Source organism: Heteronotia binoei, chromosome 14 (assembly GCF_032191835.1).
Source record: "Heteronotia binoei isolate CCM8104 ecotype False Entrance Well chromosome 14, APGP_CSIRO_Hbin_v1, whole genome shotgun sequence".
Taxonomy (NCBI): Eukaryota; Metazoa; Chordata; class Lepidosauria; order Squamata; family Gekkonidae; genus Heteronotia; species Heteronotia binoei.
This window is the reverse complement of record NC_083236.1, coordinates 19,503,609-19,530,188: the sequence shown is the minus strand read 5'-3', so window position 1 is coordinate 19,530,188 and position 26,580 is coordinate 19,503,609. Positions and strand designations below refer to the sequence as shown.

Below are 26,580 nucleotides of genomic sequence, written 5' to 3'. Positions count from 1 at the left end.
CCAATCTTGTATTACTGTTTGGGGACTGGGGTCCATTATCTTGATGGCCCTGTCTAGGGTCACACACAGTTATATCTCTTGGGCCTATATGTTACCATCATGTAGTTTAACTGGGGTTTTTAGATTTTAAATTATATGAACTTGTTTTTATATGTTTTGCTGCTGCATTGTACTCCACTTGCAGGGGACGGTGGGATAAAAATCACATTATATAAATAAACAACAATAAGCAGATATCTGCTAAAATAAAGGTCCCCTTCTCCTCTTACTAGTATATAAGTAGTATGTTATTGTTATTATTATTCATGTGCCTTAATCTCCAGCTTATCTATTGAATACTTCTATATGTTCCTACTGCGGTCAAAGATTGTGTTTTCACTCAGCTACACCAAATAAATAAAACTGACAGTAGAAGTACTTACTAGTTAGGAATATATACTTGCTTTAGCTTGCTTTCTGCTTCAGCAGCTTTCAACCGTTTCTTAGAACAAAATACAAAAACAGAACAAGTAAGAACGTCATCTATAATAACGTTAAAAGCATCTCTCAGCAGGAACCACCACAATCTATTGTAGCAAAAAAGAATGTTTTTTTCCCCCTTCTTTTTTTCTCTGTCCACTCCGCAGATGTATATAGGGTTGCCAAGTCCAATTAAAGAAATATCTGGGGGCTCTGGGGATGGAGCCAGGAGACATTGGGGGTGGAGCCATAAGCAAAGTTGTGACAAGCACAATTGAACTCCAAAGGGAATTCTGGCCATCACATTTAAAGGAACCACACACCTTTTAAATGCCTTCCCTAAATTAGAAATAATGAAGGATGGGGCAACATCTTTCAGGACTCTTAGAATTGGTCCAATCTTTTTAAAACTTGGAGAGCATTTTGAGGAGAGTCATCAGATGCTATGCTGAAAATCTGGTGCCTCTATCTCACAAAACAGCCCCTCCAGAGCCCCAGATACCCCCAGATCAATTTTCCATTATACCCTATGAGAATCGATCTCCATAGGGAATAATGAATTGCCCAGCAGACATCCCCCCCCCCCCATTTCTGACGACTCTGAAGCAGGGGATTAGCATCTCTACTCACGAGTTGCTGAACTTCCAACTTTTTCAAAGCAACACAGAGCAACCAAAGGTTCAAGTTTACCTTTCCTATGCAAAGGACCTCTGAAAAGATTGTGCAACCACAGCCACTGGGAGAAACCATGTTCTTCTGCCTACTCCCCCCCCCCCTGCCTGCATTCAGTCTTAAAGACACAGACACACCATCCATTCAACCTTAAAAACACAGACACAAGAGGAAGCCTTTCCAAGCCGAGCCTGAAGCCTCCGGAGGAGGAAAGGCATATGGTGGCTGTGGGGGCAGGGCTTCCCCCCGCCGGCCAGCTGACTGGGAGCAGGAAGGAGCCTGGGAAAGCAGGGGAACCCCCATTGGGACCTGGGGATTGACAAGCCTAGATGTATACATATAAACCCATTTTAGGATGCTGAGGAATTGAACAACTTTCTGTTGGTATATGTCTTATTACGGCACACAAGAAGCTGTTATTAATTCACAACACATACATTGTTTATTTCATTTTTATGGGGAAATGGTCAAGTCAGACTATCAGGGAGGTTTAGTAGGTAAAAAGGCAACAGGAATGAGGGAAACATTGTATAACTATACATCACAGATAGTTTGATGAAAAAATGTAGCTGTTTTGTTCTCCCAACAGGTGTGTGTAACCCTTGAGTGAGATCACTTGGTAGTCACTCCTCAGATAAACAGGAACAAGTTTATCTGACACAACACTGCTAAAGTCTGTGAAGGCAGGAATATACACACAGGGTCCAATTTTCCTTCTTTAAGACTTGACAGGGATCACCCCACTTTCCTAGGAGCTATTTCCCTCAGAGAAGGCTACTAGTTCCACTTCCCTATTCAGGATCCTATCCGACGCTGCTCCTCTCTTCACTTCCTCATTGCCAACTCCTAACTCCTAAATTAACTGCTGTTTTTCAGTTATCTCTCCAATATTCCATCAGCTGCCACTGGCCTCTCTTAAGGAGAAATGGGGCCTCACCCTATCACAGCTGCCCATAATCAAGCATTGTGCGTTGTGGAATGGCATGCCTGATAAAGCCAGGAACACTCTGACACTACTATCATTCCAAAGGATGGGGAAAAAATGAAACAGTTCAGAAGGGCATAAAGAGGAAATTACAACATTTCCACATAAGTGGAAATGTTCTGGCTAGTTTTCATTGTATTTACCACATCGTTGTTTTAAATTTTTATAATCCACATTGATTCTTTGTGTGAAGGGCAGACCATAAATGGAATTAATAAATAAAACATCAAACTCTGTAGCAATGTCTCAATTACAGAAAGAAGGGTAAAGGAGATAATTTAACCCACAGTGAACATATTAGTTTTAAATTTCACCAAAGAAGAAGGTGGCCTGTAAGGTGGACTATTTCTGCAGAGTTATCTGCACAGATTTCAATGCTGTTGGGAAATTCTCCACAGGATCATGGTGCATTCGTGCACTCTCAGGGGTTTTGCAGGCTTTTCTCCAATCATTTGCAAACCTGCTTTGCTGTAAAGTTTTAGGGAAGATCACAGTAAAGCCCAGATGGCTGCAGTGAGGGTGGAAAAATTAAGATTTTCCTATCGCATGGCAACTGCTTCCCCGACACTGATCCCACAAAAGTCATCTCCACTGCCACCAGGTGCTTTTTAAAAAAAACTGCTCTAGAATATTGTTATATCATTACACTACTGTAACAATTTTAACCGTACTGTAACAATCTTAATCCCCAGCTTACATTAAAAAAAAAAATCTCTAGTCCCTTTCCTTGGTAGCAAAACCTGCCATGTGGATGCCCCATTGCCACTGCAGCTGCATAAGTAATGGGAAAACCACACAAGTCCATCCCTGAGTAGAAACCATCATGGTCCCAGCTATACTTTTTCCAAATGCAAGCTAAATAGCTACCCGTTACCATTCAATCCTGAGATTCCCCCCTTTCCTTCTGTCAATCATAGATGTCTGCAAGAAAAGGAGCACAAGTTCCAGATCATCCAGAGAGACAGTGACTCTGAACATACAGCATTAAATGTCCCACCACCTAAGTTGTCCCAACAGAAGTTCGATACAAGAGCGATTCCTTGAAATCACACTGTATTGCTGTTACCTGTTGAACATAGCGGTCTGTTGTTTTCCACATATAGTAATACTCAATTATGCTGGTTAAGGACTTCCATGGAAGCTTAGAACACAAAAAAAAGAGTATTACAAATCTACAAGATACCCCAAGAAGAGACTAGAAGAACTGAGCATATAATCATGGTCAGGACTGGAAAGTTTCCAAGTACAAACTAGTCCTGGGCAATGTCAGGCATGAAATGAACAAAACACAGATGCACTTACATGTAATTTCTGGTCACCTGTGCAGTCACACATGGGTTCTATGCTTATGCAGTCCTACTACAAGAGTTTCTCTCAAGCTCCAAGAAAGTTAGTGTGCACCTTCCCCCTTTCCCACACCGAGTTCCCACCATTTTGCCATTAAAGGGAAGAAGCAGTGCCCCTTCTTCAGTCCCTCTGTGTCACTGCTGGAGAAGCATATGGCATGTAGCATTTTAACAAAAAAATAACTCACAGCAGAACAGGATGGAGGGATGTGTGACTGCACTAGTGGCCATTAGATGAACAAAAGTTACAGGTAATTGCAACCATGTTTTCATCATCAAGGTACCTCTGTACAATCCCACACAGAGAATAGCGAGCTGACTTACCAGACAAGAAAGACAAGTTGTGAGCTTTAATTGAATAAAGATTGAAACAATTACGGCTGCCAGATGTACCTTGACCAAAGTGTGGGAGAGCCCACATTGCACCAGTTGCAGGAGGCAGTCCAAGATATTCCCTAGAGGGCAGGATATTGGGTGCAATCCTTTCTGGTGGGCCCAAGCTGAAAACCATTTCAATCAAACGGCATAAGAGCACCTGGTAGATGGCTTTCAGACATTCAAGATTACTTGCTAAACAGGATCTGAGAGGGGCTGCATTTGACTGTCCCCTTCAGATACAGATGTGACCTTTTTAGGTGCCTAAAGTATGATGAGAATTAATTGGATATCTGACAGGACTTTGTCTCTTGGGTTGACTACTATGAGCCAATAATCTAAGCATGGGTGTATTTTGTAACCAAGTCTCTGTAGGTAGACTATCACTATGGCAACTACCTTGGTGCAAACTCTAGGGGCCACTGCAAGCTCAACCATGGCAAAACCATGTATTGTAGATACCTTTTGCCAACTTTGCCTAATTTTGACATGAAAGTAGGCACCTAATAGGTCTAGGTTGACTAACCAGACACCAGAGCATAAAGGAGGAAGTACATCAGAAACAGCTACCATTATGAACTTCTTATGAACAAGAACTTGTTTAGCTCCCTTACATCCAGGATAGGTACCACACCACAGAATATTGAGAACCCTTACCTCTTCCCAAGAAGGAATCAACCACTAAGGAACTGGATGTGGGGTACTAGAATAGGAAAGGACACCCTTCCTGTTGAGTTCTATGAAGGCTTTTGATCCGTCATGCTAAAAGTGGAATGGAAACAGGCCTGAGCCAAGGGCCTGTTGTGACTTCTAACAAGACATCCTTGACAGGAAAGTCAATGGGTCCAGTATTGCCTGGATCACAGTTCCCACCAAGCTGCGCTAGGGGGCACTGGTGCACAAATTTTTAAAAGGAAAGACTTCTGCTCTCTGTTCACAAGGTATTTTTCCCCCTTCATTCGAATTGAAACAATGGAGGATGGATGGGCTCCAGAGAATTGGACCCCTTGGACCTATCTTTTTTTAAATTTGGGGAAGTTTTTGAGGAGAGGCACCAGCAGCTATGCCAAAAAATGTGGTGCTTCTACCTGAAAAAGCAACCCTCCACAGAGCCCCAGATTTCCCCAGATTGATTATCCATTATAGCCTATGGGGCCTATTGACTATAATGGTCACCAGAGGCTACAATAGAGCGGGGAAAAAGCAATTTTCTTGCACACCCGTTATGCTTTTCAGCAAGCTGCAAGAGTTCTCCTCCCGCCCCCAGTATTTTGCCCCATTTAAACAACAGGTTTGCACGACTATCAAAGCCTGTTTGTATTCTATTAGCTGTCTTCAAGGATTTATGTGGCAAGTCAACTCCTGAGGGCCTCTCATTGGTGCTTATGGGGTCTCCCCAACAAGGAGATATAAGGCGACTAATTTTCCAATGAGAGGACACTTGGCCGGGATGTTCTTACCAACAAGCTTCAAGGGAAGCGACTTCTCTTGGGGAGAGCAGACAAAAAGCTGAGGGAGGGGTGCTCCTTCCTCAGCTTCAAAAAGGCCCACCCTCAGCATGGAGAAGGAGCAGGCTAAGCTTCTTGGGAGCTTGAAAAAAACTCTTCACAGTTGGTCTGTGAATGCGCAGAATCCATGAAGGACTGGACAGGTACCAAGATGATGAAGACACTTGCTCAGGCTAATAAATAATATTTTCCTTACAACCAACAAAACATGATATAGAGATACGATCAAACTCTAATTTGCAATAATACAATAGACGATATAACACTGTCCATTATTTTCTGAATGTGCCTACTTACAAAGTCTTGCTGGATATCAGTGAAGTCTTTTCCATATTTTTCCAAGGCTTCTTCAAAGAGATTTGCCTCAGATGCCGACCACTCCTCCATCTCATCCCTGCACAAGACAGGCCCACCCTGGGGCACAAGTGCAGAGATCGCCTTGGATATGTCATAGACATTTTTGTGCAAAGTGTCCATGGCATGGAACTAAATGGGGGCGGGGGGGGGGGGAAACCAAATATTGTTAAGTGTAAAAAAAGTTTACAATGTGGAGAAACATTTAAAAATCAAATGGCTCTAGCGCAGAACTTAGACGGGCTATATACAAACGGTTACATTCTAGAATATGCCCTACCTTAAAATATGTGGCTGTAAAGCCCAATGTGATAGCTTAAAACAAGAGAATGCTTTTCAGTGACTGCTTTTACACTGTCAAATATTGGGCCTTTGTATGCCTGTGAAAACTTGACCAATATTTTGGCCTTCTTTCTCTGGTAGTTTCAGCTGAAACAGTTAAAGTTCACTTATAAACAGGCCCTGCTGATCACAGGAACATTCCTGACGGCTTGTATTGGTTTGAGCCAGCGCTATTTTTGTAGAGAAAGCCCAGCAGGAACTCATTTGCATATTAGGCCACACACCCCTGACACCAAGCCAGCCAGAACTGCGTTCCTGTGTGTTCCTGCTCAAAAAAAGCCCTGGTTTGAGCCATAAATGAATCCACGATATGACCATTCTGAGACACACTAGTTGATCAGAACATCTGTGTGTAGCTCTTCGCAAAGGTGTTTTCTGTCACCGCAAGGTTAAAATATCCCCTGGGAGACACCCAAGCTTGTGAGCATGGAACACAAACTTCAAAACCATAATAGTTACAAATAATTTATTTTTCTAAAAAAATATATTTATTTACATTTGCATGCATTTCAAACTGAACTTCCACTATCAGAGAAGGCTTATCATTGGTATATTAGCAATTTTTTTTTTTCTGGCACAGGAAAAACTTTCCATTTTCTCATACTAATAAATCACATCTACTTCAGAGGCCTTGGGGTATCTCAGGCACAATTTCCAGAATAAAAATGCATTTAAGTGAGCAGGCAAATGAGAAGGCAGGGCATTTTATCATGGGTTTATGTCAACCCCAAATCCACAGTGTGAAGTTGCCTTAATACAGAACCTCTCAATTATACACACATACACAAATACAAACACATACACACCACCCCTGTGAAATGTAGCTACTTATGCTTTAAAATTTGAGAACTAAAGATAATCACATCTCCTAAACCATTCATCATTCTGATGTTCTCCTCTCTTCACCACACACAGCAAAGGTACTGCATTTCATCTAAGACCATGTACCAATTCACAGCACTGATGGCCTACAAAGCCCTTAAGGGCTGCAGGATCATCTGTCTCCTGCTGTGTTTCACCACAACAGCTTGGCTCATTGTGTTTGCACTATTTCACAGAATGTGCAAAACAGAAATGTTCAGGAGAGCGTTTTTTTTTTTTTTTTAAAGGGGGCTGTAATGGAATGGTTCAGGAGGTCACTTTTACAAAGGAATAGGATTATAGTCTATTGCAATGCTTTTACTGTAGGTAATCACTTTACTTTTACTGCATCGTCCACCTTTATTTATTTATTACGTTCGACTTATATCCCGCCCTCTCTGCAAGCGGACTCAGGGCGGCTCACAACATCATATCCACACAGCTAAACCAATAAAACATATAAAACCATAATTTACATTTTTCAGTTTTTAAAAAACATATTACAATTTTTAAAACCATTACATAGTGCTGCATCCATACATTATAGGTAGCATTAAATTTCCAAACAGTGATCACCGGCATTCTATGTGATGTCCGGTGGCAGCCGTCTTTCCGTCAAGCATCTAAGGCCTGCTTGAACAACTCGATCTTTGTAAACCACTTTCTGTATTATGATATGTCATGCCTTCGTTAGGTTTGTTTGTTTGTCTGATTTGTTTTCTGCTCTGTAATCCTAGTCCTACTGCATTGATTATGTCTTAACCCCTCTGCTTGCACTGTGTTTTATATTTTATAATCCAACTTGAGTCTCAGCGAGAAAGGCATGCTATAAATGAAGTACATAAACAACCTCTTACCAGTGTGATATCTCTAGAGGCCGCTGCAGCACTCATGTGTAAACTTGGCTGCCGAACAGAACTGCTGCAATCTAGAGCACGAGCAAATGTACCGACAGATCTAAGAAGAGAGCAAAATCAATTTTCTATTTAAAAGCAAAACCAAGAGATAAAATCTGCAAAGAAAACATGTCTTTAGCAAAAATAAGACTGCTATTTATGTTCCTTTGAGTAATTTATTGCAGGCAGAAAGGTAAGAGGAGTTCTTCTTCCCTCTAGAATATAATCTTCAGCATGTAAACTGGTCTGCCTTAAGCAGGGCTCACTTCATAGCAGGAGCTCCTGTGCATATTAGGCCACACACCCCAGATGTAGCCAATCCTCCAACAGCTTAAAAAGGTAAAGGTAGTCCCCCTGTGCAAGCACCAGTCGTTTCCATCTCAGGGGTGACGTTGCATCACGGCGTTTTCATGGCAAACTTTTTACAGGGCCTACTGTAAGCTCTTGCAGGATTGGCTACAGCAGGAGTGTGTGGCCTGATATGCAAAGGAGCTCCTGCTACAAAGTGAGCCCCAGTCCTAAGTATTCTTCTATGCTTGTGAAAGTTGCACAATTCCCTATTTACCTAAACCCATTCACTTCAAAAGCAATCTGATCAGTCTTTCTGCTGCACTGCTCTAGAGCTGTGTTCTCTACCCGTCACATGTTCTGAAGTTGGAGTACTGCCAGGTCAGGATCATGGGGGCTTCCTTATGAAGCAAACTGGATCTTGCACCTCCTGACCGATTATATGAGCAGTTGGTAAATAGACTATATAGACTAAAGTGTATATGCTCCTTGAATTGTCCTGGAACTCTAGAATGCCAATCATATGGAACTCAGCTTTAGCTGAGACTCCTGTTACATTCAGTATCCCTGGGCAGTCATCTCCACGGAAGTAATGGCTGGCATACATGGAGAACTGGAGGTACACCAAGGGTTATCCAGTCTAATCTTTAGTGTTCTCCACTTTTATTGGAACTATTCACAAAATAAACCAAATAACCTCCAAATCAGGGGTGTCAGACATGCGGTCTAGGGGCCAAATCAGGCCCCCGGAGGGCTTCTATCAGATCCTCAAGCAACTGGCTGTCATCTGCTTCCTACTTCCTCTCTCTTACTTCCTTCTGCATAACAGCTTGCTTTGCAAGATTTGCTCAATCGCACAGGAACTACAGAGCAAAACCTATATTTTCTCAATTGGCTGATGCGCCTCCCTTGGAGAGGAAGGGGAGGAGGGATAGCATGCTTTGTCAGGCTCTCTCAATCGCACAGCAGAGCTACTGAGCCAAGCCTCTCTACCTTCTATTAGCTGAGGCTCCTCCCCCTCATCCCCTGGGGAAGGAAGCAAAGAACCAGATCCCACGGGAGAGCTGCAAAGAAAGCACATTTAAGACCAATGACTGCTAATGTTTTAAGCATGCGTTAAGGTTTTTTTTTTAATTTAATTGTTTCTGTCTGTCCTTTATAACATTTATGTCTCTACTACCTAATCTTAAATAGGTACAAACATGGCCCAGTCCAACATGACCCGACCCAGCCCAATATGGCCTGGCCCGACAAGGTCTCATTTATGTCAGATTCAGCCCTCATAGCAAATGAGTTTGACGCTCCTAACTAAATTAACTAAAATACCAGGATGGGCCAGAACACAGGCAACAGTAATCTTATAGACCAAAAGCAAGGGCTGTCTGAAGCAAAGAGGCCATATGATGTTTTGTCCACCGCCTCAGTCAAAAGCTTGGTGGGACAGCTCCATTTCACAGTCCCTGTGGAACTGCATCAAGCTCCACAGGGCCCTGATCTCTACTGGGAGCTTGTTCCAACAAATAGGGGCCAGGACAGTCTTACTATAGTAATGAGAACAATCTCCTATCACAGAGATTTCCACACAGAATTGGGGGGGGGGGGTGTTTTTCAGCACAGCAAACTGAAATTGGGAAATCTGCTACCTTTAACAAAGCACCTTTGGCATATTCTGGCTATGATTCCTACAATAAGAACATAAGAGAAGCCATGTTGGATCAGGCCAACGGCCCATCAAGTCCAACACTCTGTGTCACACAGTGGCAAAAAAATTTATATACACACATACACTGTGGCTAATAGCCACTGATGGACCTGTGCTCCATATATTTATCTAAAACCTTCTTGAAGGTGGCTATACTTGTGGCCGCCACCACCTCCTGTGGCACCACCTCCTGTGGCAATCCACTGACTAGAGAAAATGCATCCATATATATACTACCCATCATGCTTTTGAAATTCATTTCAATTCAATAAGACTTTGAAGGAGCAGTAAGTGGGAGAAGTTAGTAGAAAACGTGGAGTGCCTGAAAAGCATGCTTTAGCAAGTTAAATTATTACCAAGGAACTGCCTACAATACTATGGATTGACATTGAAACTACCCTGAAGTGAAGGCAAGTGGAACAGCAAACAAAACTTCCTTCCTGAGACAGAGAAAATATCTTTTTGGTAGAATAGCTAACAAAAAAAAAAATCAGCAGCTTGAAACAAAACTAGCAGATCTTTTTCCTTACCGTGCTACTACAAGAAACTGGTCTATTTGTTTGTCTATTAGTGGATTAAATGCTCCCCAAACTTTAGTTTCAAGGTCGGACTGGTCTCTGCCATCATCCTCACCTAGAAATGAATCAAATAAAAAATATTTTAGCAAAAAACTCAACATGGTTGTTTGAGGCTCACTCAATATCGTTTAGAAAATACTTTAAATGTTGCATTCATCATTGAAATGATCCATTATTCTGCTTCTCTAGTAGAATCCATCACCCACAGTATACAAAATACAGAAACATGGGAGGGGGCCCAAGAACTTCATGTCCATCGTACAGCAATTCAGGGTCACCCCATGCAACAGCTCCCTCCTCTCAAAAGAAACCATTTGATCCATTCCAAAAAAATGGGGCCCAAAACATGTCACTAAATAAAACTGCCATCAATAATCATTGGCAGGCTATCCCTTAAGCAGAACACACATGGAGGGACATGTTTGCTTGATTTAGTTTATTTAAGGCATGCCTTTCTTGCTGAGACTCAAAGCAGATTACATAGTGTGAATGATGGTACCATATACTAGGACTAGGATTACTGCTTCCAAATGTGCATTGTGTATTAGGCATGATACAAAGTGCAGGTATAATGAGGAAAAATGACAATAGTGTTTGGTGACTCACGAAAGCTCACACCCAAATTTTGTTAGTCTTTAAGGTACTACTGGACTCTTACTGTTTTCTGCTTTTACAGATAGACTAACACAGCTACCCATCTTGATCTATCCCTTTTTTGTGTGTGCCATTTTTCCTATTCTACTCTTTCCTCACCTAGCAGTTAAAATCCAAATTGACCAATCCAGTCCTGGCTTTGGAGTGCACTGGCTAGCCTGCTTCCAGCAAATTTACAGTATAAGTATGCCCCTAAAAGCCCATAATATTTTACATTTTTGTTTGCACCATCCACATTCTGCCACTGTGACCTCACAGACCCTCAGAGACTTAAAACCAGTCTCAGTTTTTGCCCCACTTTCCTTTCATCCTAGCTGTGTCTGAGTGCTGCTGTGCGTCTTTCTCCTCCTGTTCTCTGGACCGTCCTGTACATCCATTTTCTTCACAACAGGTTTGTACATTTTCATTTGCAACCTTCTTTTGTTCCCTTTTATGACTCTTAGTTTGCTTAAGCGCTAGGAATTGTCATTTCCTTTGTCCTCTTTACCTTTCCCCTAATCCTTTAAGGCCACACAATGGATTCCCCAGAAACACCTTCAGTGCTACATTATCTATCAACCTCTTTTCCTTACAACCAATTTAATCAAAATTTACAATGGTTTTAGGGCTACAGGAACAATTAGTGTTGCCATGTATGCTTAGAATCTATGCTTAGATTCTGAGAGCCAGTTTGGTGTAGTGGTTAAGTGTGTGGAGTCTTATCTGGCAGAATCAGATTTGATTCCGCACTCCTCCATTTGCAGCTGCTGGAATGGCCTTGGGTCAGCCACAGCTCTCACAGGAGTTGTCCTTGAAAGGGCAGCTGCTGTAAGAGCTCCCTCAGCCTCTCCTACTGCACAGGGTGTCTGTTGGGGGGCGGGGGGGGGGGAACGTAAAGGAGATTGTGACCACTCTGAGATTCAGAGTATAGGGCGGGATATAAATCCAATATCATCATCATCTCTTAGGTTTGAAGTGCATGTTGTTAGTAGTCCACCATTATGCCCTCCTTGAGGGGTTAGCTTCCTTAACATAACTGAATATGGTTCATTTGTTGTGGTCAACTCAAAATATTCTGCCAATATCACTCCCTCATTCATCTCATCCCCACATCCTATTTTTTAGCTAGTTGTATAGCACTCACTACTCCTATAGATCAGTAACACCCCCCATCACCCTGACCTGGATAGCCCAGGCAAGCCTGATCTCATCAGATCTTGGAAGCTAAACAGGGTTGACTTTGGCAAGTTCTTGGATAGGAGACCTCCTTGGAATACCAGTAGTTGGGAGGACATGGGCAGGCTTTATTCAGCCACCTCCCTGAATATCCTCAAGCCCCCCAGTAAGGGTCAGTCACCAGAAGTTCGGCTTCCAGATGCACACACATAAACATTTAAAGGAGGAAGGGGGAAGGGAAGGGAAGGGAAGGGGAGGGGAGGGGAGGGGAGGGAGGGGAGGGGGAGGGGAGGGGAGGGGAGGGGAGGGGAGGGGAGGGGGAGGGGAGGGGAGGGGAGGGGAGAGGAGAGGAGAGGAGAGGAGAGGAGAGGAGAGGAGAGGAGAGGAGAGGAGAGGAGAGGAGAGGAGAGGAGAGGAGAGGAGAGGAGAGGAGAGGAGAGGAGAGGAGAGGAGAGGAGAGGAGAGGAGAGGAGAGGTGAGGAGGGAGAGGAGAGGAGAGGAGAGGAGAAGAAAGAAAGAAAGAAAGAAAGAAAGAAAGAAAGAAAGAAAGAAAGAAAGAAAAAGAAAGAAAGAAAGAAAGAAAGAAAGAAAGAAAGAAAGAAAGAAAGAAAGAAAGAAAGAAAGAAAGAAAGAAAGAAAGAAAGAAAGAAAGAAAGAAAGAAAGAAAGAGAACGCCAGGCTAACAGAGTCCAACATTTGTTTTTAAAAAGGGTTTAACAAATCCTGAACAGAAGCATGTACTGAAATGTATACTAGGAAAGACAGGGAAGAATGCAGGTCTGAAGACATTTGATTGTTATGAAGATGACAGAGTGCTCGGGAGGATGAGGAAAAGTCAGAGCATGTGAAGGAAGGAGCAGAAAGGGGAGTTCAGAAATAGCTCCAGTTTGTATATGGGATTGAGAGACACAACCCAAACAGCTAAAACCTGTAAGAGGAAGAGGACCTTTGAGATGAAGCTGAACAACTGGGTGCTGTGGGCTGGTGAAGCAGACAAAGCTAAACCAAGCTGATGGGCTTAAAGCCACTTTACAGTTGTATATAGTTACAGAAAGACTGAAATGTTGCATGCATTTCTAGAAGAGAGTAAATGTTACAACTGTTTAGCTAATAAAGTAGTAAATCACCCTTTGTTTGTCCAATCTGACAAATGCTTTAAATATCTAAAGAAATAAAACTCCATGATGAACTCGTTTATACCACCCACCTAAAGAAATGAGGGATATTACACACTGTTATAGGAACTGGCTGAGAGAAGAGATGTTAGTGGATCAGTGGGGACATTCACAGAACTGGGTGCTAGCACCATTATGGCAGGCAGTGTGGTGTAGTGATCTCAGTGTCGTACTAGGATCTGAGAAGACCGAATCCCCAGACTACCATGAAAACTTGCTGAGTGATCTTGGGCCTGTCATACACCTTTGACCTAATCTACCTCACAGGGCTGTTGTGAGGATAAAAAGGAAGAGGGGAAGTAATGTAAGTTGCTTTGAGTGACCACTGGGGAGAAAAGTGGGGTACAAATGAGGTAAATAATACCATCCTAAGATTGCTTACCTTTTCCTCTTCCCAGTCAAGAACACTTGAGCTCAACTGAGAAGGGAAGCAGTCTGGCAAAAGAAACTGCAGAAACATACAGTCCATGGGTCTCTCAGTCATGAGTCATGACCTCTTTCACTATCCAAATCAGACCCCAAAGCCCCTATCTACACGAGAGGGGCAGTTCTTTGTTTAAACTTTAAAAACTACCAGTTAAGTTGAGTGAAAAACTTCAGGTTTTGCAACCTGTAACAAGTCTATTTCCATCTTCATTAGCTGTAGCCTCTAGGTTTGGCAACTACAACTTACACGGTTTGATGGACTTATTTGGAAATTGTCATTGAAGAATGTAGCAGCTGTCTTCTTGTAGAAGGTACCTTGATGGCTGAACATTAATCTTAACATGATCTGCACACACAGCTGTTTAGTTTTAGGCCCAATGCAAAGACCTGGCATACCAGCCTATTTCAGGATGTGCATTTCCTTATAGCAGCCCTTGCCAACTGGAACTTGGTGAGAAGTTCCCATTGTTCTGTAGGAACAAGGCTTTTTCCATTGCAGCCCCATTTCTGTAGACAACCAGGGTGGTGTAGTGATCTGAGTGTCAGACTAGGACCTGAAAGATCCACATTCATTTGTTTGTCCATCCATCCATCCATCCATCCATCCATCCTAGTCTTAAAGCCAGCGTACAGTAAAAGAAATCCAGGTCTGAATCCCCACTTTGCCATGGAATTGTCTTGGGTGATCTTGGGCCTGTCATACATTCTCAACCTAACCTGCCTCGCAAGGCTGTTGTGAGGATAAAAGGTAGAAGGGAAATCAATTTGGGTCCCCACTGTGGAGAAAGACAGAGCATCAATGAATAAATTCCAAGTCCCACTGCAGAAATAGCAGCCATGATTAATGTTTTAAAAGTGTATGACGATCCTTCTAGATATCCTCCACAGACTGCATTTTTACCAATTTAATTGAGTATACTGTGGGTCTTGAATTTGGCATGTTTCTTGTACTGGTATTATTTTTAAAATGTTAGAACTGTCATATTGGTTTTCTTAGCAGTACAGAACTTTTCAATGGATCAATGAAGTTCTGTCACTGAAGTCATGAAAGCATGACCTTTACAGGAGGTAGTCCATAGGTGGCAGGTTCTCAAAACATATAGCCCAGCACACTTCCATCAGCTCTTTCCCCACTACGATATACTTTCTTTATGGATTTAGGCAGAAATAAGATGTGAAGTTACCTTCTTTCAGTAAATCTACTATGTCAGCCTGGTACTTGTTCCCAACTCTGATCTCTCCTTTATCAGCTAGAAGAGTCTTCTGTTGTGGATCATATACTAGTGAATAAAAAAAGAAGTCCTAAAACGGAAAAAAAACCCATAGTAACATTAGTATTCCTGACAGTTCAAATCGTTTCAAAAAGTACAATGTGCCATTGCTAACCACCTAAAGACCTGCAGAATGCAGTTTTCAACAGAGATACTTTTACTGACTTTTCTACATTCTAGGATGCTACGGGATATCCCTGCAATCAGCATTAAAGTAATAATTATCTCAAATGCCTTCTGCATATATGGCAGGGCATATGCCTGGCTAGCTAGAGTGAAATGCAGTTTAATGTTTACACTTTGTTCAACATCCATGCGCTTTGACCCTCCCACACATACACATACAAACGCTCAAGTAATTGAATACCAGAGGGAGAAAACCCTCATGCTTTCTTTTTGTTTATGGAAGGGTATGCAAGCAAACAATCACACCTGGAACACACATTTGGTAGCCAGCTTTATTTAAAGTGTTACATGGCAGAGGAAAACAACACAGAGTTCTTCACACAAGTTCAGCACAGGCTTGTACAGTATCTTGATTTGGAGTACATTAGTCTGTTTTCAAGCAAGTCAGGTAGTCAGGTCTCCCAGGAAACAACCAACTCAAAGAACAATAATTCACACACAGTATATAAGAATCATTTCACTGAACAAGAATGATGTTGAGCAATGCATCCTGCTGACTAGCATCTTTCCACAATAACTCAAGTATACTGTGGAAGAGTCTCTAGAATGCCAATGCTGAAAGAATAGTTCTATGGAAATAGGCCAGTTTCAAGTCTTCCCCAAACAGAAAGAACGATCAGTTTTCTCTCTCAAGCAAACAGTAGCTGCATTCAGACGTCACATTCATAGTGACACCTAAGTGTTGTCCACTGGTCATATTGTCCAAATAATGGAGCTTTTCTTGGTGCTACAAACTAATTAACCACACTATTGCAAATGCCATCCCTGCATCGCCACCTGAGTGACAACATTGACCAGTTATGGCATTTGTTATTGACCAGTTATGGCATTTGATAAGATTCCTTCCCTGCAAACACTCAACCTTATGCACATCATTTTCTGTCCCTTCTTTCCAGGTTTCCAGTGGAGAAGTGCCTGACTGGAAAAAGATGGAAGGCAGCAGCTGTGTGGAATTGCAAGCTTTTGAGCAGACGAAAATGCACTTAGGACATGGTGACTAAAATATCCAGGGACCTGCTAAGACTTAAATGCAGCACAATGAACGTGCAACCATGCCCAGAACAGAAGCTCAGGAGTCTGCAGAGCCCATTATCACTATGCGGACAAATGCTGACATCTAACATTGTCTTCAAGCATTGTCATATGCAAATGCTCTGGAAGAGTAAAACTATCTAGTGTGGTGGCTGCATCACCTGCGACTCCTTGAGCGCTTTCATCAGCGCTGCCTTCACACCATCCTCAACATCCACTGGAGTGACTTTGTGACCAACACTGAAGTCCTCAAGCGGGCGGAGGTTACCAGCATCGAGGCACTGCTGCTGAAGACGCAGCTGCGCTGGGCAGGACATATTTCTAGGATGGAAAACCACCGCCTTCCCAAGATTGCCCTGTATGGCGAACTCTCCACCGGCCATCGAAATAGAGGGGCACCAAAGAAGAGGTACAAGGACTCCTTGAAGAAATCCCTTGGCACCTGTCGCATCAACCATCACCAGTGGTCTGACCTAGCCTCAGATCGCAAAGCATGGAGGCACACCATCCACCAGGCTGTCTCTTCCTTTGAGAACACACGCATAGCTGGTCTTGAGGACAAAAGGAGATTGAGGAAGAATCACACTGCTGCAGCACCAACCCTAAATCAGACTTTTCCCTGCAGCCACTGTGGCCGGACCTGCCTGTCCCACATTGGTCTTGTCAGCCACCAGCGAGCCTGCAGCAGACATGGACTATTGCACCCTTCTTAAATCTTCGTTCGCGAAGCCAAGCCGAGAGAGGGGGTGGCTGCAGCGTATGTTCACCACCACACACAGACCCCAGAACCTCCTCATTCACCAGCCCATCGTGTTGGCAAATCGTCCCAGTAAGTCTCCACTAAACTGGCAACCCCATTGACAAGAAATTTCTTGGGTCACAGCAGGACATCCAAAGCGCTGTGTGGGGCCAACACACATGCACCTTCTGAGTAAACCACAGTCCTGCCTTCAAGGCAGACAGTGCCCAACAGTCATGCAGAACTGCCTCTGCCCATGAAATCAGGGCCCGAGGAGGAGGAGTAGAAGGCAAGAAAGGAAAAACTATGTTCAGTTTCCTCTTCTGAATGAAGATGCTCTTCTTCTTCACGGTTCCTTGATAGAGGAAGAAGAAAAATATTCCATGTTAGCATTTCTTGTTCAGGTTTACACATTTTTATTTCTTGTATTTGTTTTCTTTTTCTCATTCCTCACACTCCTGTGAAGTTTCAAAACTTCTTTCAGCACTGATATCGTAACGTACTGCTATATTATTAAACAACTAAGTTTTTTTCTCATGGAAAAATATGCAAAAGCGGACAGGAAGATGAGCAAGCTCCACTGAGCTAGGATTGCAAGGACTTGCTGGGGATGGCCCTGCTTAGATTCTGAGATCTGATGAGATTGGGCTTGCCTGGGCTATCCAGAGGTTTCTTGTCTCTTGGAGCATCCCTCTCAAGGCACTTCGTGGCATTACAAGGGATGTCAACTGGAGACTTCCTCCTAGGCATCAGGATGATCTTTGCCATCCCCCCACCCACAATGGGATAAAGGAGTAAGATAATGTAAAGTGTATTGTATTGGGACAACTGGGAAAAAAATCCCAACTTCAAGTATAGGCTAATGGTGTCTGAACTTGCTGAGACTGAGAGGGGAAAGGATCTTGGGGTCATAGTAGATAGCTTCAATGAAAGTGTCAAACCTGTGTGCTGCAATGGTGAAAAAGGCAATCTCTATGTTAGAGATTATTAGAAAAGGAACTGCAAATAAAACAGCCAATATTGTAATGCCCCTGTATAGATATACGGTGCAGCCTCAATTAGAATACTATGTACAGTTCTGGTCAAAAAAGACATTGCAGAGCTGGAAAAAGTACACAAGATGATGGTTAGGGGGTAGGAGTACCTTCCCTATGAATAAAGGCTAAAGGTTCTGGAACCTGTCCATTTAGAAAAAAAGACAACTAAGGGAGGATATGATAGAAGTTTATAAAATTACTCATGGGGTAGAGAGAGTTGACAAAGATAACTTTTTCCTCCCTCTCCCAAAATACTAGAACTTGAGGCCATCCAATGAAGCTGATGGACAATAAGTTCAGGAAGGACAAAAGGAAATACTTTACAGAGAGAGATTAAAACGTGGAATTCACTGTTGGAGGATGTAGTGATGGTAAAAGGAATAAATAGCTTTACAAGGGGATTAGACAGATTCATAGAAAATAAGTCTGTCAATGGCTACTAGCCATGGTGACTGAGGGGCATCTCCACATTCAGAGGCGCTAAGTTTTTGTATCCCAGAACCAGGAAGCAACATCAGAGGAAGGCCTTGATCTCCATGCCTTATTATTGCCCTCCCCCCCCCCCCCACAGAGGAATTGGTTGGCCACTGTGTGATACAGGATGCTGGACAAGACAGACTACTGGTCCGATTCAGCAGGGCTCTTCTTATGTTCTTTGACCAGATTGTGGAGCAGCAACCACCTAGCAACTTTTAAACTATCAGTTCATAAGAAGCCAAGGGTTTAAATAGCAGAGCACACATACTCAGAGCAGTTGACTCTAAAGAACAGTTAGACAGTTGTGAGAGTGCTGAATCTCTAGAGGACCATCTGACCCAATCTAACCAACTATCACTGGGGATTCCCACCTGAGCATAGAGGAAGCATGGAGAGCTGGGGAGTTAAAACTTTTTTCAAAGGAAAAAACCCTTGCATCAGTCTATGGGCTGAATAGCATCCAGCCCTTCTGAGCCTTATCTGTTTGAATTAGAATTCTCACCCTCTGATCTTTCTCTGATATGGAGAAGGACAAGGAACTGGCTGTTCTCCCAACGTGGAAGGGAGGGATAACAAAGATCATTCTGCCACCTAGGAGGAAGTCTCTGCTGAGTGCGTGATTCTGCATTTCCATCGGGGCCATTTTTATTGTGGTGATGCAACTGCCCTGTCCAACTATACACCTATATCTTCACAAGACAATATCATTAATTCCAATAAAGAGACTGGGATGAGCCCTTTCTGTGGATGTTTTGTCTGCTCCTGAGTGCCACTGTAAGGACAGTAGCTACAGCACTTCATCACACAAACCACCCAGCCAAAACAGGGGAGGGAAGTTTACCTCTGAAAGGCCAATATCTGTGATGAGGAAAGGCTCTACTGGACCATTAGGACAAATTTGCCCCAGGAACGTCAGTTTAAAACCGAGTTTGCTCACCCTCATGTACCATCTTATATTAATATACAGTACCTTGCCCAACAGCTCCCAGTTACATACCCCAGTAATGGTCCTGCACCTAGCACTTCTGGTATTCAATCCCCCACCCCCATACACACATTCAACTGACCTATAGCTTCCCCTCTCAAGAGCTCCGGAGGGAACAAAGTACATTCCTTTGTGCCATAGCATGAAATTCCTTTCACCTGAATCAAACATCTCCCCTCCTAATAGCTAACTTTTGTTCCATTGATCATACATTACCTGCATTCTGGGTTGCTGAAACTCTCAGAGAAGCTTTGAGCCTTGATAGAGTTCACTGTAGCCTTGATCCGCATCTCACGTGAGAAGATGGTGGGCCTGGTGTGAGAAAGACTTGAGTTCAGGAGGACCTATATGTTGATGATGGAGGACTCCTGTTCCACCTCCAATGTAGAATTCCCCAAGAACTACATACACCATTGCAGAGACTCTTGTCAAGGTGCTCCAAGTAAGCACACAGTGCTTTGGAATAGCTCCTTCCTAGCTTGCCAGCAGCAGTAGGCGTATCATACTGGAGACCATCTGAGTGAAAGGAGGTGTGCCTATAGATGGCCAACCCTACTGAGCGGCAAGACCAGGGGCACCTTCCAGATGACCTGGGTAATGCTTGAGCACAGCCCGGGAGATGACCCCAACTCTGCCATTCCTTGCATATAAGTAATTACTCTGTTTGTAAAGTTAGTCTGTGAAGCAGCTAGACAGACAATTGTGTGTGGCTAACAACCAACTTGGCTGAGAGTAGTCCAGAGATCTGTAAAGAAACTTCACTTGCTCTGGACTTTGCCACCCCTTTCCTCCATGTACTGCAGCGGATCAAAATAGGGAGCAGGATAAGGGTACTCAGGGTGACAAGTGAGGATCTTGCATAGTGGTGGGAAAGGAAGCAATCAGAAGACAATCCAGGATTTTCAAGTAGGCTGGTTTGTTTCAATCACTGCTATATTAATCCAACAAATCATGGTTTGTTTTCCATGATATCTAAGCACAGGCAAATATCTGACAGCCAAAGTAAACTCCACTCACAGTGAGAACAGGGTAACATCTAGTTGATCAGCATCTTCCAGCATCCTGTAAGCCTCACAGGCATGTCTTAATATCTGAGTTAAAAAGACTACCCAAGTCAGGAAGTAACAAGTCTTGATTCAAAAAGACACTTCAGTAAAGGGAATAGGACTATGGACCATACTGCTACTATGTATTGTCTCTTGTTGTATGTTGTTATCTTGCTCTCATTGCATTATATTTCTACTTACTTAACACTGTTTCTTGCATTGTTTTAACATGTCATGTTGCATGCTTATGCCTTGTTTTAAATTTCTGCAATCCTAGCACTATTGCGTTATTAGGTGTCTCCTCATCCTATTGACTGCACACTGACGTAAAAGGTAATTTAATTTAATTTAATCTATTTGATTTATATCCCACCCTCCTCACCGAAGCAGGCTTAGGGTGGCTCACAACATAAAAAGTCCACAATACATATTATAAAATAGTACATTCTATAAAATCATACATTCAATAATTAAAATCAGCATTTCATTTCATTTGGTGCTAAGATCTAGGTATTATATCTTATTCAGATTTTCAGTGCGACGGCATTCCATCTACAATGTAGGCTCCATGTTAATTAAAAGCCAGCTGGAAGAGGATGGTTTTGCAGGCCTTGCGGAACTGGCCAAGATTCCGCAAGGCCCGCACTTTCTCTGGCAGTTGGTTCCACCAGTGGGGGGCAGCGATCAAAAAGGCCCTTTTCCTGGTGACTTTCAGTTTGGCCTCCTTCGGCTCGGGGATTACCAATAGGTTTTGAGAAACAGATTGGAGTACCCTCTGAGGAATATATGGGCAGAGACAGTCCCTAAGGTAGGCAGGTCCTCAACCATATAGGGCATTGAAGCTGCCCAGGATCATTAGCCTTGGGTACTCCAATGCCCAGGCTGCTACGGCCTCCATCAGGGATTGTACGGCGCTGGCTGGTGCATTAGGCGGACGGTGCACCAGCCATATCACCAACCCCTCCCCAACGTCCCACGTCAGACTGGCACATTCAATACCATTGATCTCTGGGGCCGGGAGAGCCCAAAAGAAGTAAGCCTCTCGTATGAATAGGGCCACCATTCCCCCCCCCACCGCCCGCTAGTCCGTGATTGGTGAAAGACTGAGTATCCTGGGGGAGCCGTTTGGAAGAGAGCTACCATCTCTCCGTCTCGCACCCAGGTCTCAGTCACGCAAGCCAGGTCCATGTCCTGCTCAAGTAGGAACTCTTGGAGGAATGAGATCTTAGAGGTAAGAAAGGTGGACTGTAAATAACAAGTAAATAGATTTAAATATCACATGGCTGCATAACAAAAGTATACAGCAAAGTTACCACGTCAACTTAGCATTTCTGAGGTTTCTCCACATTCCAATTGTAGCTTCTGTACCACCATAAAAAAAAAATCAGAAAAAAAACAAAAGAAAAGCCATGCTGCATTCTAATGCTGTGTCAGTAAGGACCCGCCTGCTTCCTCTAATTCACAAGGAAGAAAGATTCTCAAGAACATCATTTTCAAAAGAGAGATTTCTAAAAGATTTGGATTTTTCCACATGCTGGAGTTACTTCTGATCTTGGGAGTCGATCCACAGGCACTGGAATTGGTTCGGGCAGGGTTCTTCTGCATGTCTGCCCTCCCTGTGCACTATTACAGTTGTGAAGTCAGTTTATTTTGTGGCTTTAATAATGAAGATTTTGAAGGGGAAGCACTCGTCATCAGTGTCATTATCAGTGGTCTCAGAGCACACCCTATTTTTTTTGTAAAAAGCCCTAAAATTTGAAAAAGTACGTTTCTAGTCATTCCTTCATGGATATATAAGGGGAAAGGCATGTCTCCAGAAAAGAAGGTGCTAGAGGATTACTCTTTTTAAAAAAATAAAGGCTGGGAATTCAGATAACCTGCTTAAACTATTATTACAACACTACCACAAGATATTCTTTTAAAAAATGAAATTGTCTTTAGGCAGGGGGGAGACAAAGTGGTTTAACGATGATGACAGTCCAATAACTGAAAATGGGATGGAGGTGGGTGGGACAAAGAAAACTGATAGAAACATTATGCATTAGGGAAAAGACAAGTCAAAAGTTCTTAAGGTTACAGTGGATAACTCAATTAAAATATTGACCTAATGTGCAACAATGGTTAAAAAAGCAGACTCCATCTTGGGGATTGGGAATAAAATGGACTGTATTGTAGTTGAATTTATACTGTACTTGAACAGTATTGAACTTGGAAACTTCAGTTAACGTTAAAGTATAGTTGTCCAACAACTATCATTCATTCTACCATTGCTGGTACTGTTCACATTGATGTCACAACAAATCAATGATTGTAGTTGCTACTGGAGTGTTAATTCTAAATGTGAAAGCTGAAATCAAAAGAACTCATGACAGCAAACCAAAGACCCCAGGTTCAATCCCCAGCATTTCCAGTTAAAAGGATCAGGAGGTAATGTGAAAGACCTCCACCTGAGACCCTGGAGAGCCACTGCTGGTCTGAGTAGACAACAGTGACTTTAATAGACCGAGGGTCTAATTCAGTATAAGGCAACTTCACATATTCATGTGTGCTCATATCTAGGGCACACCACAGTTTAGAGCTCCTTGACAGTTTTTGTTTTCAATTCTTTCCACATAGCTGAGCAAATTGACAAATCTAAGCCTGTACCAGTTGTGCTCTGGAGGCAGGCCAATGACTGTAAGTCTGATTTTCCAATTTCGGCATTACATTGGACCACAGTTAATACAAACCAGGATTTGCAACCCTGCTCTGGCTTCTAGTTCTGGCTTGCTGGTGATCGTAAACAGACCATATGGTCTATAGGTAAGTTTCAAGTGTGCCGTTGTGTTTTATCCTTCGCTATGACCTGGATTGCCCAGGCTAGCCCAATCTCATCATATCTTGGAAGGTAAGCAGGGTCAGCCCTGGTTAGTATTTGGATGGAAAACCTCAGAGAAAGTTCAGGGGCTGCAACGCAGAGGCAAGGAATGGCAAACCACTTCTGATCAACTCTTGACTTGAAAACACTTTGGGGGCCACCGTTAAGTTGGCTGCGACTTGACAGTATTTTCCACAACCACCGCATGAGCGTACCCAAACACTCAGATTGCACTGCTACAAGAAGAATCCAGCTGCTGTATTGCTAATGGATACTGAATTGCCAAAGATGCCATTTAAACAATGGCTGTTATCTATTAGCACTAACCAAGCATGAAACAAGCACGACCTTTTTGTAGCTCAAATCGCTTTTAGAGTAGCCCTGTACCTGGTTCCTGAGATTTCATAATAGCACTATCTTAAAAGGGAAGAATCTGCAACAACAATAAAAACCCAGACATTAAGTACAATCTAATGTGTTGGTTAAGAGAACGAGCTGTGGACTGAATGAATGCATCGAGCTGTTTCAAAGAGTGAGACCATTTATCATTTAACTCACAGCTGCCTACTTAGACACCCTAGCCCACAAAGCCATGAATTCATTGGATATTTGTCATTTCCTGTCATGGCTTTTTTTTAACATTATAGTCTCAAGGCAGATGACAGTAGGCTACCTCATAAGGTTGTTTTAAGACTTACTGCTGTAATCTATTTAACCCACTTCAAACACTGAGAAAAACAGCTGCATAATATACTAAATATGGTCTTGATAACATCATGATTTTCATTTGTGGTGGTGATGTCCAGGTGCTGCTAAATACTGGCAAATGATTGTGGAAAGTATTTCTACTGGCATTGGTTTTAGAAAAGTTTCTACACCAGAATTTCTGCCCAATTATTTTGTAAGCCACTGATATTCACTCAGTGACTCAGGTATGTCATATGCAGCTTTTCTGAGTGCTATTTCCCAGTGTAGTATATGCCCAATGTTCCAGCAGAGTGGATAAGGCCTTTGCCTGGTAGTGCTTGTCAATGACAGGTCATTTCCACCTTGAAACATGGAGGATGGGTGAGTTGCAAACCTGTGGGCCACTGGATTCATCCCAGGGATGGAAAAGCCCATCCTACCCACACACACCCTTTCCTTCTCTATGGCCTCCTTGCTCTCATCCCAGTATGCAGGCAGCTGTCAGGATGAGAACAAGCTGGATGCAGAAAAGAGAGAGTAAAATCTCCCCCATTGAAGCCACCCAGGAAAAGAGCAAGCTGGCCAAAGTGGAGTGGAGTGGTGGTGGATTTTATCCCCCTCTTCCCCAGTCGGCTTGCTCTCCTTCAGGTGCCTTGGCGATCTCACTCTCCATCCTGAGCTACTAAGTCTCATGCTGAGGAACACAAAAGAAAACAGAGAGGGAAGCCCTCCCCCTCACTCCACAGAGATAAGGGCAGGCTAAAGTTCAACAGTGGAAGGAAAAGATAACCCTACATGCTCAGAGGTAATCTGGTATTTTAAAATACTATGGTAAAATAATTATATATTTATATCACTGTATGTGTGTATGGTTGGTGGGCAAATCACAGAGTACACTGCAGCCATGTGGCTGTTATGGTTGGTGGTAAGTGCAAATGTGGCAGTCTGTGAAAAGTGGAAAGAGTACTATTCTTGTAAGCATTCCGATTTCCATGCAAGAGTTAGTTTTATATGCTGTTGGGACCACTAGCATTTCATTCACTAGATGGCAAAGGAAAAATTATTCTCAAAGTAGAAAAGAATGGTTACATAAATTAAATATGTTCTGTATGATAAAACTGACCACCTAATTAGAAAGAAAACCCTTTAAAAACATTGGTATTTGGAAACAAGTGGTTCACCAGACTGAAAATTAACAGAAACCCATTTAAATTGTTAATAACTTCTGTAAAACATGTATATCACATTTAAAATGTTACTTTGATTAAAAGCAATACAATAAAATGCTAAGTACTTATAAGCACAACAGGACAACAATTTCAAGTTTTTCCGTGTTCAAAATGGGTTCATACCTCATGTTCCAGATACGATTTAAGGGATTCTGTCTCATTTAACAGAGTAACATTGCATTTGCCTCTAAATAAAAAGAAAAAGTCATAAGTTGTGTGGGGGGAATAGTATTTGGAGCTATTGTATTATAAAAAAAGATGTGCTTAGAAAGTATAATAAAACTTTTACACAAAAGGATTAAAAGTGGATTTATTTAGTTACTGAGACTGTACCTAATGTGTGTGGCAGGTAAGGATTCCAGCTGCCGTGAGAGAAACAGTTCTCGATGTCTCAGTTGATGTTTCTGTTTCTCTGGTAAATCCACCATTTCCGAGTTTTCCATCTCTTCTTCCATTTCTCCTATAAGGGAGAAAAATATTAATCTCTGAAAATGAGACAAGCCGTAAGTCATTCCAGATCAACCAAAACGCTGTGCCAGATACCAGAGGTAAGCCAATATAATAACTGTACAATAGGGTTGCCAGCCTCAAAGTGGGGCCGTGAGTTTTCCCAGAATTACTGATCTCCAGATTACGGCAAAAAGTGCAGTGACAGAAGGTGGACTGCATGGCATTACATCTTGGCTGAACTCCCTTCCTCTGAGCAAACCCTGCCCCTTCTCCAGGTTCCACCCCAAAATCTCCAGGGATTTAATGCTTCTAAATACTTCCTTTCCCTTTATAAAATGCTCTGCTGAACCATTCTCTTACAGTATAGTCCTATTATTTTCATTAGGTGTTACATCAGTAACAATGTTTTGTTTTTATGTAGCTTAGCTGTAGCTTTAGTTGTTTTAGTGATGCGGGGCTTTTTGTTTTAATGGTTTTTAAGCCGTCATTTTCTTATGCATGCTTGTATTTGTTAGCCCCTTTCGTGGCCCATATGAGGGTAGACAGGCAAGATATAAATTCTGTTAAATAAAAATTAAAAATAAATGAAGTAAAAAATAATAAATTTTGAATTCTTTGGGGAATATAAATGAAAATACTATGTGGCAAGGCAAATTTGAAAAATGCATACTGGAAGATATGCTGGAAATACACTGTGGGGGTTAAAGAACTGACTGCTTTTTTCTGCAGAACTGTCTTTAGGCTCTCTGGCCTCCTGGGGAACTTCTGCAGTTGCATTCTGTATTTGGGAGTGGCAGAAAGTGTCTCT

General features: G+C 42.6%; 2 protein-coding genes across 8 annotated transcripts in view; one reads left to right on the top strand and one right to left on the bottom strand.

Moving 5' to 3' along the window:
* Positions 1-26,580, top strand: part of SHISAL1 (shisa like 1) — a 401,371-nt gene that overhangs the window by 249,942 nt on the left and 124,849 nt on the right. The gene's annotated exons all lie outside the window — the stretch shown is intronic.
* Positions 1-26,580, bottom strand: part of MTA1 (metastasis associated 1) — a 116,173-nt gene that overhangs the window by 68,737 nt on the left and 20,856 nt on the right. For all 6 annotated transcript variants that reach the window (XR_009556184.1, XM_060253893.1, XM_060253895.1 and 3 more), the window contains 8 exons: positions 25,656-25,782; positions 25,446-25,509; positions 14,961-15,078; positions 10,319-10,421; positions 7,760-7,859; positions 5,643-5,831; positions 3,183-3,257; positions 423-481 (listed from right to left, as the gene is read on the bottom strand). Coding sequence is in view for 5 of the 6 variants with exons in the window: in XM_060253893.1 (XP_060109876.1) it covers positions 423-481; positions 3,183-3,257; positions 5,643-5,831; positions 7,760-7,859; positions 10,319-10,421; positions 14,961-15,078; positions 25,446-25,509; positions 25,656-25,782 (835 nt within the window). In the remaining variant the exon portion in view is untranslated. The remainder of the gene's footprint in view (positions 1-422; positions 482-3,182; positions 3,258-5,642; positions 5,832-7,759; positions 7,860-10,318; positions 10,422-14,960; positions 15,079-25,445; positions 25,510-25,655; positions 25,783-26,580) is intronic.